Source organism: Furipterus horrens, unplaced genomic scaffold (genome assembly GCF_987537825.1).
Source record: "Furipterus horrens unplaced genomic scaffold, mFurHor1.1.pri manual_scaffold_9, whole genome shotgun sequence".
Lineage (NCBI taxonomy): Eukaryota > Metazoa > Chordata > Mammalia > Chiroptera > Furipteridae > Furipterus > Furipterus horrens.
The window spans coordinates 93,619,271-93,634,834 of NW_028327179.1; the positions used below are offsets into that span (position 1 = coordinate 93,619,271).

Below are 15,564 nucleotides of genomic sequence, written 5' to 3' on the forward strand. Positions count from 1 at the left end.
AAAATGTTAGGATACTATATATTTCTATTTGACCTTTTTCCTCCAGAAAAGTTTTTATCTTAAAGAATCAGATCATTCTAAATCCTGTATACTGGGAACACAGAGTATACTACAGCCCTCAAATATAAGAGCAACATAGATATTTGGCTCCCAAATGAATTGCCATTTCATAAAGCTTTTTTCCCCCAATTTCATATGCTCTTTTCTTTGCCTGTTGGCTTTTTGTTTTTGTTTTTGTTTTTTTAAATATTTTATTTATTTTAGAGAGAGGGGAAGGGAGGGAGAAAGACAGGGAGAGAAACATCAGTGTGTGGTTGTCTTGCACGCGTCCCTAACTGGGGACCTGGCCTGCATCCCAGGCATGTGCCCTGACTGGGAATCCAACCAGCGACCTTTTAGTTCTCAGGCCGGCACTCAGTCCACTGAGTCACACCAGCCAGGGCTGCCTGTTGGCTCTTTATTGTGTCTTTTGGTTTAGCCTCAAAGAATTAGGAATGGAATAGATGTGATTGATAATTTTCATTACTGATACATTAGATTACGTGAAATTAAGTGGCTTGTAGCTCTATTGTAATAAAAATTGAAATGCTTGAAACTAAATTCAATGTTCTAAAAATAACTTCATGGAATGTATTTGTTACTGATGTATGGATAGCGGATGTAATTATTTTATAAGCAAATAATCTATCAAAAATGACCTCCTGCCTTGTATCTACTTCTAGTCCTAAATAAAAGTTTAAAAGAATTTGATTAAGTATAAAAGAAGTTGCTTGAGGGGAGAAAAAGTCAGAAATATGAGAGAACTCTTAGGGAAAAGGATCAATATGCAGTTACTTGTAGATTTGATAAGGTAATACAGAAGTTTTAGTATGCATTACTTAAAACATACATTTTAATTGTAATTAAATTTAAATTACTTAAAACATAAATACTGGGCATTTGCCAAATCTTGGTCCTTAACTTTCCTCTTTCCCATGTTTATTAATATATTATTTTTCTTGAAGAAATCACCCGTTCCTCTGGCTTTGTGAAATTTCACAAAGATGGCAGTGATACCAGTTTATTTCTCCTTAAACAAAGGAGACATCTGGGACTCAGACAAGCTAAGTGACTTGTTAGTTCAGAGCTAGAATTTGAACCCAGTCTGAACCCAGCTTGTTGACACAACCTCTTTCTACTCTGTCATGCAGAATAGGCACAGAAATGGAAATAGTTATGTCTGTTGAGACAAAAGGATTAATGCCCTGTGTCCAGGGAGTCTAAGTAAACAGGGAAAACTTGGGTTGGCGAGAAGGACAGCATAGAGTTTTTATTTTACTACGCCACTGTCAGATGGAAAGCTAGAAGTTTGGAATGGGTTTACGCGTACACAGGAAGGGTCAGTTACCAACAATGCCCTCCTCGAAGTATGTGGAGAATAGTTAGGACTTTATCTTACCTGTTAATTTTCACTATATTGAAACACTTCGTCCTTTCAAATGTTTTCCTCAGAGGGACTCTTCGAGAAGTGTTCCATCTACTGAGAAGCACGGGAAACACCCAAGCAGAACACATCATCTGGATCATGAGGGAATGGGCCAGAGAAAACAGAATGCTTGTCTAAAATCGCTCCCGAGGCCCAGGGAGCCAGTCCCTGCTTCGACATCAAACTGGACATCATTTTATCCCTCAAGTTTGATGCAAAACGCAGGCCTCTATTTTATTGACGTTTTCCTTCCTCGCTCTTCAAGCCACAAGACCAGTGACTGCTGACACCTCACCTCCTGGCTGAGCTGTGGCGAAGTCTCTGACATGGCCCCTGTGGGACCCGACCAGCCACGAGACTTTGGACTTCTCTGGTGCCTTCCTTCCAGAAAGACTCAGAGTACTGTGATGTTGCTTCCTGACTTTAAGGAGAACGGCATCACTTTTTTTTTTTTTAAATATATTAACATTCCATGGCATTTTCTCCAAGTTGCAATAACAGATGCCACTAATACTCAAGAATCACCATCGTTCTGACATCTTATTGTTAATTAGCCATTTCTGTCCATGATCCCTCTTCACTGAGCAATTCCATACAGGGTTTTGTAATGCACCTCTGAATCTGGGGAGAACAGAAGTTATAAATAGCCATGTGGTTCTAAGAATGGCAGTCAGAGCCTTTATTAAGCTGTCCACTCACTAATGGATAGTAGGCTTGGGGGTTAATCCTTCACTAATTGAATTCTTGATGATAATAACATGGTACAGTAGAGTAACATGAGTCCTGCAGTTTTATAAAAGGTGAATACTATGGAAAAAAAACCTGTGTGGTACATTTAAGATTTTTTAGGAAGCAAAGTATACAAATCTCATTTGTCATTTCTCCATTATATTTTAGGTAACAAAACAGGGTAGTTATTTTTGTTCATGTATCTTGCTGAATAAACATCCATTTTGAAAGTAGGGCTACAAAGTTTATATGTAGGCATTATGGCGACTTATTAATGCACCAAGGCAGAACGCAGGGTGTGTAGAGCCCTTTGAGGGGTTTCCTAATGGCTGGGCTCCAGCCTCAGCCGCATTCCAGCCCCCCATTTCTGAGCTCTTAAAACATAAACCTATTATAGAACTGCGTATTCTAAGGCTCACAAGCTATTTTCAGAAAATAGACCTACATGGCTTTATGTGCCAGATTACCTTTGTTTCTACCCCATGTTTGTTTTTTTTTCCTGTGAGTTTAAGGCAGCCAGCATTACAGGTGAAGAAAGTGCAGAGCATCCCTCTGGATGAAGAAGGTGCATAGAATGGAGATGGGAACACAGCAGGCGTCCAGAGCAGCCGGGGAGAGAAGCTCTGAGACTTCAGATGGCCTTCGCCTTCTGGGCAGTTGCAAGGGGTTCTTTCAGTTCTCCTCAGGGAGATGACCAGTTTCTTTTATCTCAGACCCAGATCTAATCAGTTCAGAGCAAAGTCAAAGTAAACTGGCCTGAAGGACTGAATTTTAGAAAACAAAGTCATATCCTTTTTTATACGCCAAAGCTTTTCTGTTTCCTCAATATGTTGTTCCCACTTCTTCGACGATTGGTTCTCAGCATGCGAAGTGCGAGGTGGGTCAGATCTGGGCAGAACCTGCTACGATTGTTAGAATCCTTGTGATGCTTACTTACCTCTCTTAAAATACTAGGAAACGTAATAATGGGAAAAAAGACAGATGGTCCTTCTCTGTGGCTGTTGGCAATGAAATCTGTTTTCCAGTTAATTGCTGTTATTTTCAAATTTCCTCTACTTGAAAAGCTTTTCCACTGATGATGATTTAAATGAACTTCTATTGAATTTAACACTCCTCCCTACATTTTCCTGTCTTTTGAGGAAAACTCCGATATTCCAAAAAATAGCAATTCCCAGAATTTTAGACTAGTTTTTTAGAAGTTTTTAATCTATAGAATTGACACCCTCACCCCCTCAAAAAGCCCTAAAGACTAGTTTAGGAAAGATACCATCTAATTCTGCCATTCAGGACAGCTTCTTTGGAAATGTCTTGGCAGGGTCTCAAGATGCAGAGTAGTCTGCACAGCTGCTCTTCCTCACGTGATGGTACAGGGGAGAGGAGGGGCCGGGTCTGGGAATGTATGTAATGTGTCCAGATCATAACACCAATGTACTATTTATAGTCTGTAGCAAATATTACTTGCAAAGGGGATAAAATTCTTATGGTTATTTTTGTACTTCAAAATAATTATTCTACCATAATATATTCAAATTAAAGTTTATTATTTGGTTCTTATCATGATGTTCTGTGAGCGTGGTGAGTGCGAGCCGTGGGTACGGCATGTACCCTCTCCCCTTTCTTTTTCCTTCACTCTGACCCCAGAGTAAAAAGTCAACAAAGTTTGGGGCTCCACAAATTACTCTTTCTAAGAGAGAGAAGTAGATGTTCCCTAAGAATCCCTGTTCTTTAAGGCTCATGGTCCCTGCTAAATCGCATGAGGTTTGGCTCTTTGCTGAGTTACAGTCCATCCCAGAAATTGTATGACCAGTGCATACTACAACACTACACACAGAAACTTCTCAAATACTTGTTGACTGAATAATCGAGCATATAGTAAGTGGCAGAGCAGGGGACTTGTGAGACCTGACCTCATCTATTCTGGTGCGCACCTAACTGTCGTTCGATCGTGTGCTAAGTGTATATTAGGTGCTTGGGATGCGAAGATGGCTCACAGTCCTGACCCTTAAGGAACTCAGTCTATGGACACACAATGCAGCACAGATCATGTATCATGGAACTGTGCACTTGAAACCTATAATTTTATTAACCAACGTCAACCCAATACATTTTTTTAAAAAAACTGCTTGGTCTAACAAGTCAACACAAGTCAACACAGTAAGATGTGATTGTTGCCGTCAGTAGGAACGAAGTCTTGAAAGGTAAAAGAAGGCAATGGGAATGATTGTATCCATGTAAATGGGACACCTCCTGCCTACTTTGAGAGCAGCAGTCAGAATGGATCCTGAAACTCAACAGCTAGCAAGATGCCCAGGGTTCTGCCATGTGTATAATACATGCAACATACATCCAAGTACACAGAAACCAAAAGACTGCTTTCCTCTTTTATGGCTTCGTACATTGAAACAGTTGCAAGCAGGTGGGTGGTATATCACATTAGTTTTACCTACTTTCTAATGGCAAAAAAGTGAATTAGCTAGTTACTAGTTCCTATATTTAGGACTGTCTCAATCTGACTTAGATGAATAGTCCTCTTTCTCTTCTTCATACTATTAAATACTTCTAAGGCTTATATGTATTTTATGATTATGTTCAAACCGTATTTGGCCCATTTCAGGATGTTCTCAGAGAAGCAGAACTGGAAACCTGGTGATGTGCCTGTAACTGCCCCTAACTCTGGGCTGCAGGAATACGTGAAGAATATAAGCACACGATTTAGCACTAGACGATATAGTCAGCTGATGGGTGTGTATGAGTGTGGAGTATAGAGACAAATTTGCACAATTTTGCAATAAAACTCTTTAAATAAAATCTAAATGCCAAATACAGCTGGGCACTATCTTACTGGGCAGGGCAAAGGGGAGGGAAGGAAGCAGACAGAGCAGGCCCACTGCTCAGGCCGCCCCTCCTAGGGCAGCACAGTTTACAACCCTCGGCCACAGGGAGTAAGTACCTGGCTAGGTGACCCTCAGGCGAGAGGACAGTGGGAAGCTCAGGTTTGTGCATCCATAGCATACACTGTGGATGCATTTTATCTGAGTTGAATCATCATATGTTTGGGGGTATTCATTCCTGTACTCATGCATTTATTTGGTGAACTACGTACTTACATCCAACTGTGTTCCAGAAGTCATTTGAGATAGTTTTGTAACATATGAACAGACGAAAGGCTTTTAAGAGTAAGGGAAGCCAAGAGTAAAGCTATTACACAAATGTACATACCAGAATGACTAAAGACGGACCAGAAATTCACCTTCAAGCTTCTTACCAACCAAAGCAGAGTGAAGCAGAACTGGACAGAAAATTCGCAGTCTGTGTATGTGAATGAGGGCCCTAAGGGGAAGGAAAACCTGGCTTCTCAGTAATCTCTAATTGTTTGTTGGTTTCTAAATTAGGTTTTCTGCACTGTAGCTTGGATGTAACTACATGCTTAACAAAAGTTTCAGGGGAGTCTTACTGCCCTCTAAACAAGCACAGGTCTTTCCTGCTATCCACAGTTGAATAATTAAATGTGTCCATCTATTTCTCATTTCCTCAATAAACATATAATTAAACTCTTCTTTGCTGCTTTTTGACTGACAAGTAGTTATTAATGTGGTGGAGCTCACACAAGTCATTCAAGTTTAATTAATTAGTAAGTGTATGTTAGGGTGAAAATATAGGTAATAGTGACCTAAAGAATAATTGCAAGATACTGTAAAAGCAATGAAATTATGGGCTAGTATAGCTTATACGTTGTTTTTTAAACACGCTCTGGCCAGTTTTACTAAAGAACAGTTTTGCATGATTTACCTCTCACCCGTCTGTGTCGGCACACTTCTGATGATCCCAGGGTCACCCAGATCAAGGACAGCCAGCATGCACACTCTGTAGTATGTTCCGCACGCTGTGCCCGGGTCAGTGTCATTGCCACCGCGGTGGTGGACCCCGGTCTTGGCCAGTGTGACATGACACTCTACTCCATATGTCCTCAGGGTGGGACAGTGGTCGGCGAGGATGACCCTTGGCCTCGTCTGGTCATTTTGGGGTCTGCTGGTGCCCCACCCAGCACGTGCTTTCCACTTTTCATAACAAGCTGACACCAGAGTTTATCAATTCCAGTGACTTTGTTGCCTTCTTTGTGGCCACCATCTTCCTGCCTTAGGTGCAGGACGGCCCCCAACTGAGAGCAGCCACCAAGCTGGCCAGGGTTAAATAGAAAAGGCTAAATGGGGGAAGTGAATAAAAAACTGAAACTCAAAGTATAGAATTTAACTCGGTAAAGAATAAGCAGATGTCAGATGATGAGAACAGCATACATGACACCATAGATAACATTTACATACATTTAACCTTAATTGCTTCTCTACTTTCATATAGAAGTTCATTTGTTCTTTGAAAACCAGTATGGCCTCATTTGTAAACTCATAGTTTCAAACTATGACCCAGAAATTTCACTCCTTGGCATATATCCAAGAGATCCCCCAGTACCTGTACACCAGGGGGTTGGAGCATACAAGAATGAGCCTGGCAGCCCTGGCTGCTGTGGCTCAGTGGATTGAGCGTCAGCCTGCAAGCCAAGTGTCACTGGTTCAATTCCCAGTCAGGGCACATGACTAGGTTGTACATCAGGTCGCCAGTTGGGGGCGCCAGTGAGAGGAAACCACACAGTGATGTTTCTCTCCCTCTCTTTCTCCTTTCCCTTCTCTCTAAAAATAAATAAGCAAACAAACAAATAATTAATAAAAAAAAGAAAAAAAAAAAGAATGAGCCTGGCTGCACTCCCCCCAGGAAAAACCTGGATATGACCTACATACCCACTGACAGGAGAGCGGAGAAATAAACTGATAAAGTCAGAATGGAACACTATACAAAATAAATGAACTACACTTGCAACAACTTGACTGAAACTTAGAAGTGCATTACTTACAACAATAACTTTTTATAAGTTAAAGACAACTCCAACAGAAATATACAATCCAAAGGGAAGCAGAACAATGAACAAAGAAATCAGGATGGTGGTTACCAGGAACAGGACAGTAAGGAGCTGGAACGGAGAAAACCACACAGATTCACCTACAAATTGATCCAACAGTAGTGGGAGGATGGGGGGTGGGGTGGCGGTGTGTGGAAAGTGTTCATGTTGAGGGGGCAGGGTGAGAAAAAGCTAAATCTTCATATTTCGCTGTCCTATGATAAATGAAAAAAAGTCTGCATTTTAGTTCTGATAAGCAGAGGAGGCTGAGTGAACCAAAGAATCACAGAGGCGAGCCATATTTGCAGGAAGCACTTTGTCCTCTACACAGAAGACATCGTTGTGAACAGCTCTGCAGCTGCTGACCAAAGGAGGTGGATGAGGGTAATTCAAAACCCTAAGTCTTAAGGTAAATACCTGCCAGGTGGGCCCATGGTCCTGGGGGCCCCCAGGCATGCACAGTCACCAAAATAACCGGGCCAGGAAAATTCTTCTTCCTCAAAGATGAGTGACCAAAACAGATAACACAGATAGGGGCCTATAGAAAATTAATACAAGAGAAAAAGAAGGCAGGCAGGGAGGCAGGCAAATGGTGGACAAAAATATCACTAGAAAATTGGTGATGTGTATATGAAAACTGATAAAATAATAAAACTCTGACAGAAAGGAAAAAATATACTTTATTGCTATTTTATCTTTAAGGTATTAAAAGTGAGGAATCAAGTAGCAAGTATATAAGTCTATTTTAAAATACAAAGTTAAAGTGTAGAAAAAGAAAATATATAAATTTTTATCATTGATCATAATATGGAATTATAGACAATGTTCAAATAAATTGAGGATTAAGCACATTATAAAATCATCCTATTAGAATAAAAATATATACCTTCTAAATTAACATAAGTAACATGCATAAAACAAAGCAAACAGCTCATGGAGAATTTTTTTTTTAAAGGTTGAAAGGAGAAAATGTGACATAAGAAATGTGGCAGATCTATGCTCAGACATACATCTCGTGTCAAAAATGGAAATAGGCTTAACTCACCAATTAAGTAAAAAAGGTTGGCAGATTGGATCATGTAGCAAAACTGAACTCTGTGCTGTTGACACACAAATGCTGACAATAAAAGATGTGCAGTAGTACAATCAGGCCAATGCAAATAAAAAGAGAGCAGGTGTCACCATCAAACAGGGTTGATTCCAGGTCAATATCATTAAGCAAGTCAAAGAAACACACTTCGAATGACAAAGGGCCTATTTCTCAATGGAGATGTAACGGTTACGAAGATGCTGCAAAGGAAAAAGCATCAGTATTCAAAACCCAAAAAAGATAAGCGTTCCGAAGACAGCAGTAGATTATGCTTCATAGCAGTTGAAATGGAAAAAGAAAAAAATTGTAAGTAGAGCAAGTAGATAACTTAAATATCACAACCACTAAGGAATATACTGTCAATATAGCTTATAACGACAACAGAGAACACACCTCCTTTTCAAGGATCCAAAGGATGTTCATTTACTAAAGCTGATGGGACATGAGGTCACAAAGAAAATACCGTCAAACGATGCACCAGCCACGCATCAAAGCACTTCACATGCTTGCTTCATCCCAACGAGTTTAAAAAGTATGTATATTATTATTCCCATTTTGCAAACTGAGGCAAAGAATGCTGAAGGTACTTGCACCAAAGTCAAGTTAGTAAGTAGGCATCTCAAATATAGAATCAATGCCGATGTTTTCTAATCGCATTGCCATAGAAGTAATAACCCGGAAAACTAAGATCACTGCCACCTAAAAATTTAAGAAAAAAGAAAGAAAAACCAATTAACCAACCAACCCAAACGCCAAATAGCTGATCAATACCTAGACAAAAACCTTCTCTTAGCTCTTGGGCAAAAGAGAAATCCAGGCTGTAACCAAACTGGATTAGAGATGAAGTGCGGAGGACAAGTTGAGGTTTTGAACCATTGTATTAATAAACAGAAAAAGTAGCCCTGGCTGGTGTGGCTCAGTTGGTTGGGCATCCTCCTGCAAACTGAAAGGTCACAAGTTCAATTCCTGGTTAGGGCACATGCCTGGGTTGTGGGTTCAGTTCCCGGTTGGGGCATGTGCAAGAGGCAATCGATGGTTGTTTCTCTCACACATCATTGATTCTCTCCCTCTCTTTCTCCCTCTCTCTCCCACTCTCTAGAAACAATAAATGAAAATAAATAAATAAATAAACCAAAAAAGTAAAAACGAGTGACTTAAGTATCTTTATCAAGAAGTGTAGTCCAGGCTGCTGTGGCTCAGTGGATTGAGTGTTGCCCTGTGAACCAAAGGGGCACAGTTCAATTCCCAGTCAGGACACATGCTTGGGTTGTGGGCAGGGTCCCCCCGTTGGGAGCACGCGAGAGGCAACCACACATTGATGTTTCTCTCCCTCTCTTTCTCCCTCCCTTCCCCTCTCTCTAAAAATAAAGAAAATCTTTTTAAAAAAAGAAGTATAAAAAGAACATTGAACTAAACCTAAGAACCCCCCAAAGAAAAACCAATAAACTCTGAAATTAAATTTAAAACTAGAAAAATCAGTACAACTAATAAGTCTATGAAGAAGTTGGTTCTTTAAAAAAAATTATCTAATGAATTGAAGTCAGGAAGAGGACAGATACATACAAAATATTATATGTCTTGGATAAATTCATAGAAGTGGAAGTAGTGACTTATAGAGTATGTACATTTGTATTTTGACAGATTTCAGCTGCGAAGAGAGGGGGGGTCTGCTGCATGGGCAACAGCAGACCCTCCATATCACCCTGCCCAGGCTCTGTAGCTTCAGCTTCACTGGAGAGGACACTCCAGCGTCATTGCAAGATGTCGATTCAACACGGGAGGAGACAGATACCGTGTCACTCCCGAGTTGGACTGCACAACCATTCTCGGCGGTGCAGATAGACTCTTAAGAAGCTACACCATCGTCTCTGGAGACGGACGGCTGCCGACGACGATTTTGACAGATATTGCTCACTTGCCACATACAGAGGTTATTCTAGCTTCTGTCTCCATCAGCAATGAAGGAAACTGACTGTTGCCCCATCCTCAGCAGCACAGTGTTACCAAGTTTTTGTATTTGCCAGCCCGATAGATGAAAAATCATATCACTGTATAGGTTTTTAATGTCTATATTTCATTTTGTTTTGTGGGTTAGAAGTGAAATCAGTGTTTTGCTTGAGTCATGAAGCTTTTCTTCTGTTAGAAGCTTTTCTTATATATGATGGGCCACTTTGTTTTTTTAATTTAAATTTTATTTTGCAATTACAATTTACCTTCAACATTATTTTGCATTAGTTTCAGGTGTACAGCATAGTGGTTAGACAATCATATACTCTACTATGATGGGTTATATGAAATAATTTTGGGTTCTCTGCTCCTCCTGTTCAACAGACAGCCGTGTCTGCCTGCGCAGTGCCAGCCTCAAGCCTGAGACACGCTGATGAAGGTGGGAGTGAACGGATTTGGCCGTATTGGGCGCCTGGTCACCAGGGCTGCTTTTTACTCCGGCAAAGTGGATATTGTCGCCATCAATGACCCCTTCATTGACCTCAACTACATGGTCTACATGTTCCAGTATGATTCTACTCATGGCAAGTTCAAAGGCACAGTCAAGGCTGAGAACGGGAAGCTTGTTGTCAATGGAAAGTCCATCACCATCTTCCAGGGGCGAGATCCCCCCAACATCAAATGGGGTGATGCTGGTGCTGAGTATGTTGTGGAGTTCACTGGGGTCTTCACTACCATGGAGAAGGCTGGGGCTCCCTTGAAGGGTGGAGCCAAGAGCGTCATCATCTCTGCCCCTTCTGCTGCTGCCCCCATGTTTGTGATGGGTGTGAGCCATGACAAGTATGACAACTCCATGAAGATTGTCAGCAATGCCTCCTGCACCATCAACTGCTTGGCCCCCCTGGCCAAGGTCATCCATGACTACTTTGGTATCGTGGAGGGGCTCATGACCACAGTCCATGCCATTACGGGCACCCAGAAGACTGTGGATGGCCCATCTGGGAAGCTGTGGCGTGATGGCCGAGGGGCTGCCCAGAACATCATCCCTGCTTCTACTGTCGTCGCCAAGGCTGTGGGCAAGGTTATCACTGAGCTGAATGGGAAGCTCACTGGCATGGCCTTCTGTGTCCCCACCCCCAATGTTGTGGGTCTGACCTGTTGCCTGGAGAAAGCTGCCAAATACGATGACATCAAGAAGGTAGTGAAGCAGGCATCAGAGGGCCCCCTCAAGGGTATCCTGGGCTATATTGAGGACCAGGTTGTCTCCTACGACTTTAACAGTGACACCCACTCCTCCACCTTTGATGCTGGGGTTGACATTGCCCTCAATGACCACTTCATCAAGCTCATTTCCTGGTATGACAATGAATTTGGCTACAGCAACAGGGGGTGGACCTTATGGTCCACATGGCCACCTAGGAGTAAGAGCCCTCTGGACCACCAGCCCCAGCGACAGGAAGAGGCCATCAGCTGCTGGGGAATCCTTGCCTCAAACCAATACCCCAACACACTGAGAATCTCCTGACCTCTAGTTTCCATCCTAGACCCCCTAAAGAGGGGAGGGGCTTAGGGAGCCCTACCTTGTCATGCACCATCAATAAAGTTCACTGTACCCAGAAAAAAAATTAATTTTGAACCTGTTGGTCTGTAATGCTTGGTGGAATTTGTCAGTGGAACTGTCTGGACCTAGTCTTTTTTTTTTTTTTCCAGATTTAATGTGTTTTATTGATTAAATTATTACATTTGTGCCAATTTCCCTTCCCTCTGCTCCCCTCCACCCAGTGGCCCCCCTCCCTCCAGTTGTCCCCCCCTTTTAGATTATGTCCATTAGTTGTGCATACAGTTCCTCCCAACCTCTCTCCGTCTATTCCATTCCCTCCTACCTTGATCCCCAATTCCTATATCATCTCCCTCCCTTTCCCCATTCCCCCTCCCTGTTGACCTCCCCCCAATATGCTTCCCGTACCCACAGTTCCTCTTCCCCTCTCGTTGCCTATTTAGTTTGCCTTTGTTTCATCTCCCTAGCTTCTGTTTTTTTTTAAACCAGTCCCTTTAACATCTCATATAACAGTGGTTTGGATCTAATGAACTCTTTCAGTTTTATTTTGTCCTGGAAACACTTTCTCTGTCCTTCTATTCTGAATGACAATTTCGCTGGATAGAGTATTCGTGGTTGTAGGTTTTGGATTTTCATTACTTTGAATATTTCTTGCCAGTCTCTTCTTGCCTGTAGGGTTTCCCTTGAGAAGTCAGCTGATAGTCTAATTGGGACCCCTTTGTACATAATTCTTTTCTTCTCTCTTGCTGCTTTTAAGATTCTCTCTTTATCTTTAATTTTTGACATTTTGATTATAATGTGTCTTGGAGTGGTTCTCCCTGGGTCCAGTTTCTTGGGAACTCTCCTTGCTTCCTGGACCTGCAGGTCTATTCCCTTTCCCAAGTCTGGGAAGTTCTCCTTTATTATATTTTCACTCAATTTTTCAAGTTCTAGTTCATCTTCCTCATTCTCTGGCAAACCAATGATTCTTATGTTGGGCCTTTTATAACTGTCCCAGAGGTTTCTGATCCTTTCGTTGTTGCTTCCCATTACCTCTCGCTGCATTGGTTGACTGCTTGTTCCTTCTCCATATTCCAGTTTGTTGAAATGAACTCTGGATTTTATTTCCTTTCCTTCTGTCTCGTATACTGTTTTGTTCCTTTCGTTATGAAAGTTTTTCGCTTCTTTCATATCTTTTTCCTGCTCTTTTGTGAATTCTGTAAGCCACCTGATAACAATGGCCCAGAACTGAGCCTCTGACAGGTTTCTTATCTGTTCATCTGTCAGGTTCTCTATCTGCTGCCTGGTGAGTTGTGTTACCGGTATTTCTAAAGTTGCCTGCCTCATTTTGACAGATGCTTTTTGTTTTCTTGGGCTGGCTGTCGGGGGCAGTGCCTGTGTACGCGTCACAAATTAGCGACCGGCGCCTGCCTGTCCGCGACCTATTTCGCAGCCCTGTGGTGCTTTCTTTGGGGGCGGGGGTCCAAGATGGATTCACACAGTTATTCAGCTAGGAGACCGGGATCCGTCCTCCCGCCCCCCTGGGCCTCACTGTTCAAGGCGATGCGGCGGCCGCTCTCCCCAGCTCCGGAGTCGCGCACCGCCAGGGGCTTGGCCACCAGGGCTCCTCGCCGGGGTCGCGCACCGCCAGGGGCTTGCGTAGCCACTCTCCCCAGCTCCGGAGTCGCGCACCGTCGCGCACCGCCAGGGGCTTGCGCAGCCGGGATTCCTCACCGCCCGCCGCTCCGGGTGCCACCGCAAACAGCACTGCCCACTTTAACTCTTACCTGCCCAAATGGCACCGCTGGTTTATAACTTCATATGTTGGACTTCCGTGTAGTTTTATTTTCTGGAATTTCTAGTTATCCTTTGTTTTGAAGTAGTTGTATTCCTTTATAGTTGTAGAGGGAGACCTAGCGTGTCCGTCTAAGCCTCCATCTTGGCCGGAAGTCCTAGTCTTTTTTTTTTAAAGTGGGGGTTTGTTCTTTGGTGGTGATGTTCTTGATTTCTTCTATACTAATTGATCTGGATTTTTCTGTTGTTTCTGAAATCAGTTTTGTTATACTTGTTATATTTTTCCTTAGGACAAGCCAACATTCTGATTCTCAGTGATTTTACCACAAAGTGTCATCTATAATTTTGTTCTGCTATCCCATGTAGTGGACATTAGGTGGATTGCTTGACAGGCAGACCCCTTACTCTTTCCTGGAATAACATCCTTCCCCAACCCCAACCCTGTCCACATCACCACAAGCTTCTGGTAGCCATATCTTCTTCCTGTTGTTTACCTTGGAGGTGAGTACCTGATCAAAAGTAGGCCAATCAGAACACCTTCTCTATGATTTTGGAATTGGGTGTGAAAGTTTCTTTGCTGTCTTAGTCTAGGACAGTCCCTCCAACAAAAATAGTTTTAAAAAAGGAGGAAGTACTTGTATAAAAGGCCATAGTTTAAACCACGTAACATGGGGAGCAGAGAAAGCTAGTCCAGAGAGAGAGGGGAGCAAAATGAAACAGATATGAGAATAAGAAATGAGGCAGAGACAGCACTGTGAGTTTCTAGTTCTTGATTCTGGTTCCATCTTCTTGGGGCCTGATCACACTCCTTCCCTTGGGTCCCAGGAAGTACTCTGACATCTGCTTTATAAACTTTTCTATGCATTCCACTAGCTTATGATTTCTTTTATGGTACTTAAAATGGGAAGTCCTAATATTATTCAGTTCTAATCCCCACTGTCCTTCTTTCAAACCTGCTGGGGCAAGGCAGCTCATGCATCCTCCAAGGCCATTTACAGCCCACTTCCAACTCTGTGGTCCTGCATTCCCTTGTTCTTTTTATGCACATCTGCATCGTCCTTAAAACTTAAGTCCTGTTTCTTCCATAGAATTTTCTTAACTATTCCAAACCCCTTCAACATCTTCCTTTTCTAAATCCCGTCTAACATTTGTACATTGGGGGGAAGAGCTAAAAATTATTTGTCCATTATGCTAAAAAACCCTCAGAGCTTTTTCCATCTCAAGCACCCGACTTCCACACAGAATCTTTTAGTCTCCCTGCTCTTGCAGTGTGAAAATCCCACAGCCTTGCTCCATGATTACTATCTCGTGAAGCTGTTTCATGAGCAAGTCTCCTGTTAGTTTAATGCTACATTACTTAGAACACAATTTGCAACAAATAACTTCTGCTCAAGGGAACTGTTCAACATGTTCTAAAATTGGAAACCATAAAATTATTATACTTACAAGCATAAAGGTTGAAGGCTATATAGAATATCCATCAATAAGTTCACCGGAGAAACAAATTGTGGTTTTCCTATCATCAGAAATTTAAATAGTTGAAATTATCAATAATACTTGTAAATGCCTTGCCTACATGAGATTATTTTAAATCTCAGCTGATTTCTTCTGAAGTTTTTATGGCTTTACTTTTTACATTTAAAACTTTGATTCACTAGAAATTTACCCTTTCACAAGGTATAATTTTATCCTTGCCCAGATGCCTATTTAGTTATCTTAAACTGTGTATAGAATAATTCCTTTTCTCCTCACTGATTTGAAATTAATTGTATATTCAACGAAAGACAAGAAATGGAAGATGGACAATTAGAAAAATGAACAATGATTATAAACATGAAATTTACAAAGAGGAAACTTGAAAGATTAACATGTATATGAAAAAGATGTTCACATACCTTAGTCACCAGAGAAATGCAAATTAAAATAATAACTGGCAACAATTTAACTGAATTTGATGGTGGCAATGTAGTGGAGGGCAGGAAGTGATACGGGAATTCGCACGTGCTGATGCCACCATAATGGAGAGCAGCTCCTTAATGTGTATGCGGATC

General features: G+C 41.8%; 1 protein-coding gene and 1 pseudogene across 1 annotated transcript in view; both read left to right on the forward strand.

Moving 5' to 3' along the window:
- The window catches only part of IFT56 (intraflagellar transport 56), a 38,567-nt gene extending 35,876 nt beyond the window's left edge, over positions 1-2,691 (forward strand). Inside the window, exon 18 of the mRNA XM_090287568.1 lies at positions 1,492-2,691. Coding sequence (XP_090143694.1) covers positions 1,492-1,603 — 112 coding nt within the window. The 3' untranslated portion in view covers positions 1,604-2,691. The remainder of the gene's footprint in view (positions 1-1,491) is intronic.
- Positions 2,692-10,615: 7,924 nt separating this feature from the next.
- LOC150002204 (glyceraldehyde-3-phosphate dehydrogenase pseudogene) lies at positions 10,616-11,616 on the forward strand (annotated as a pseudogene).
- Positions 11,617-15,564: the final 3,948 nt, after the last annotated feature.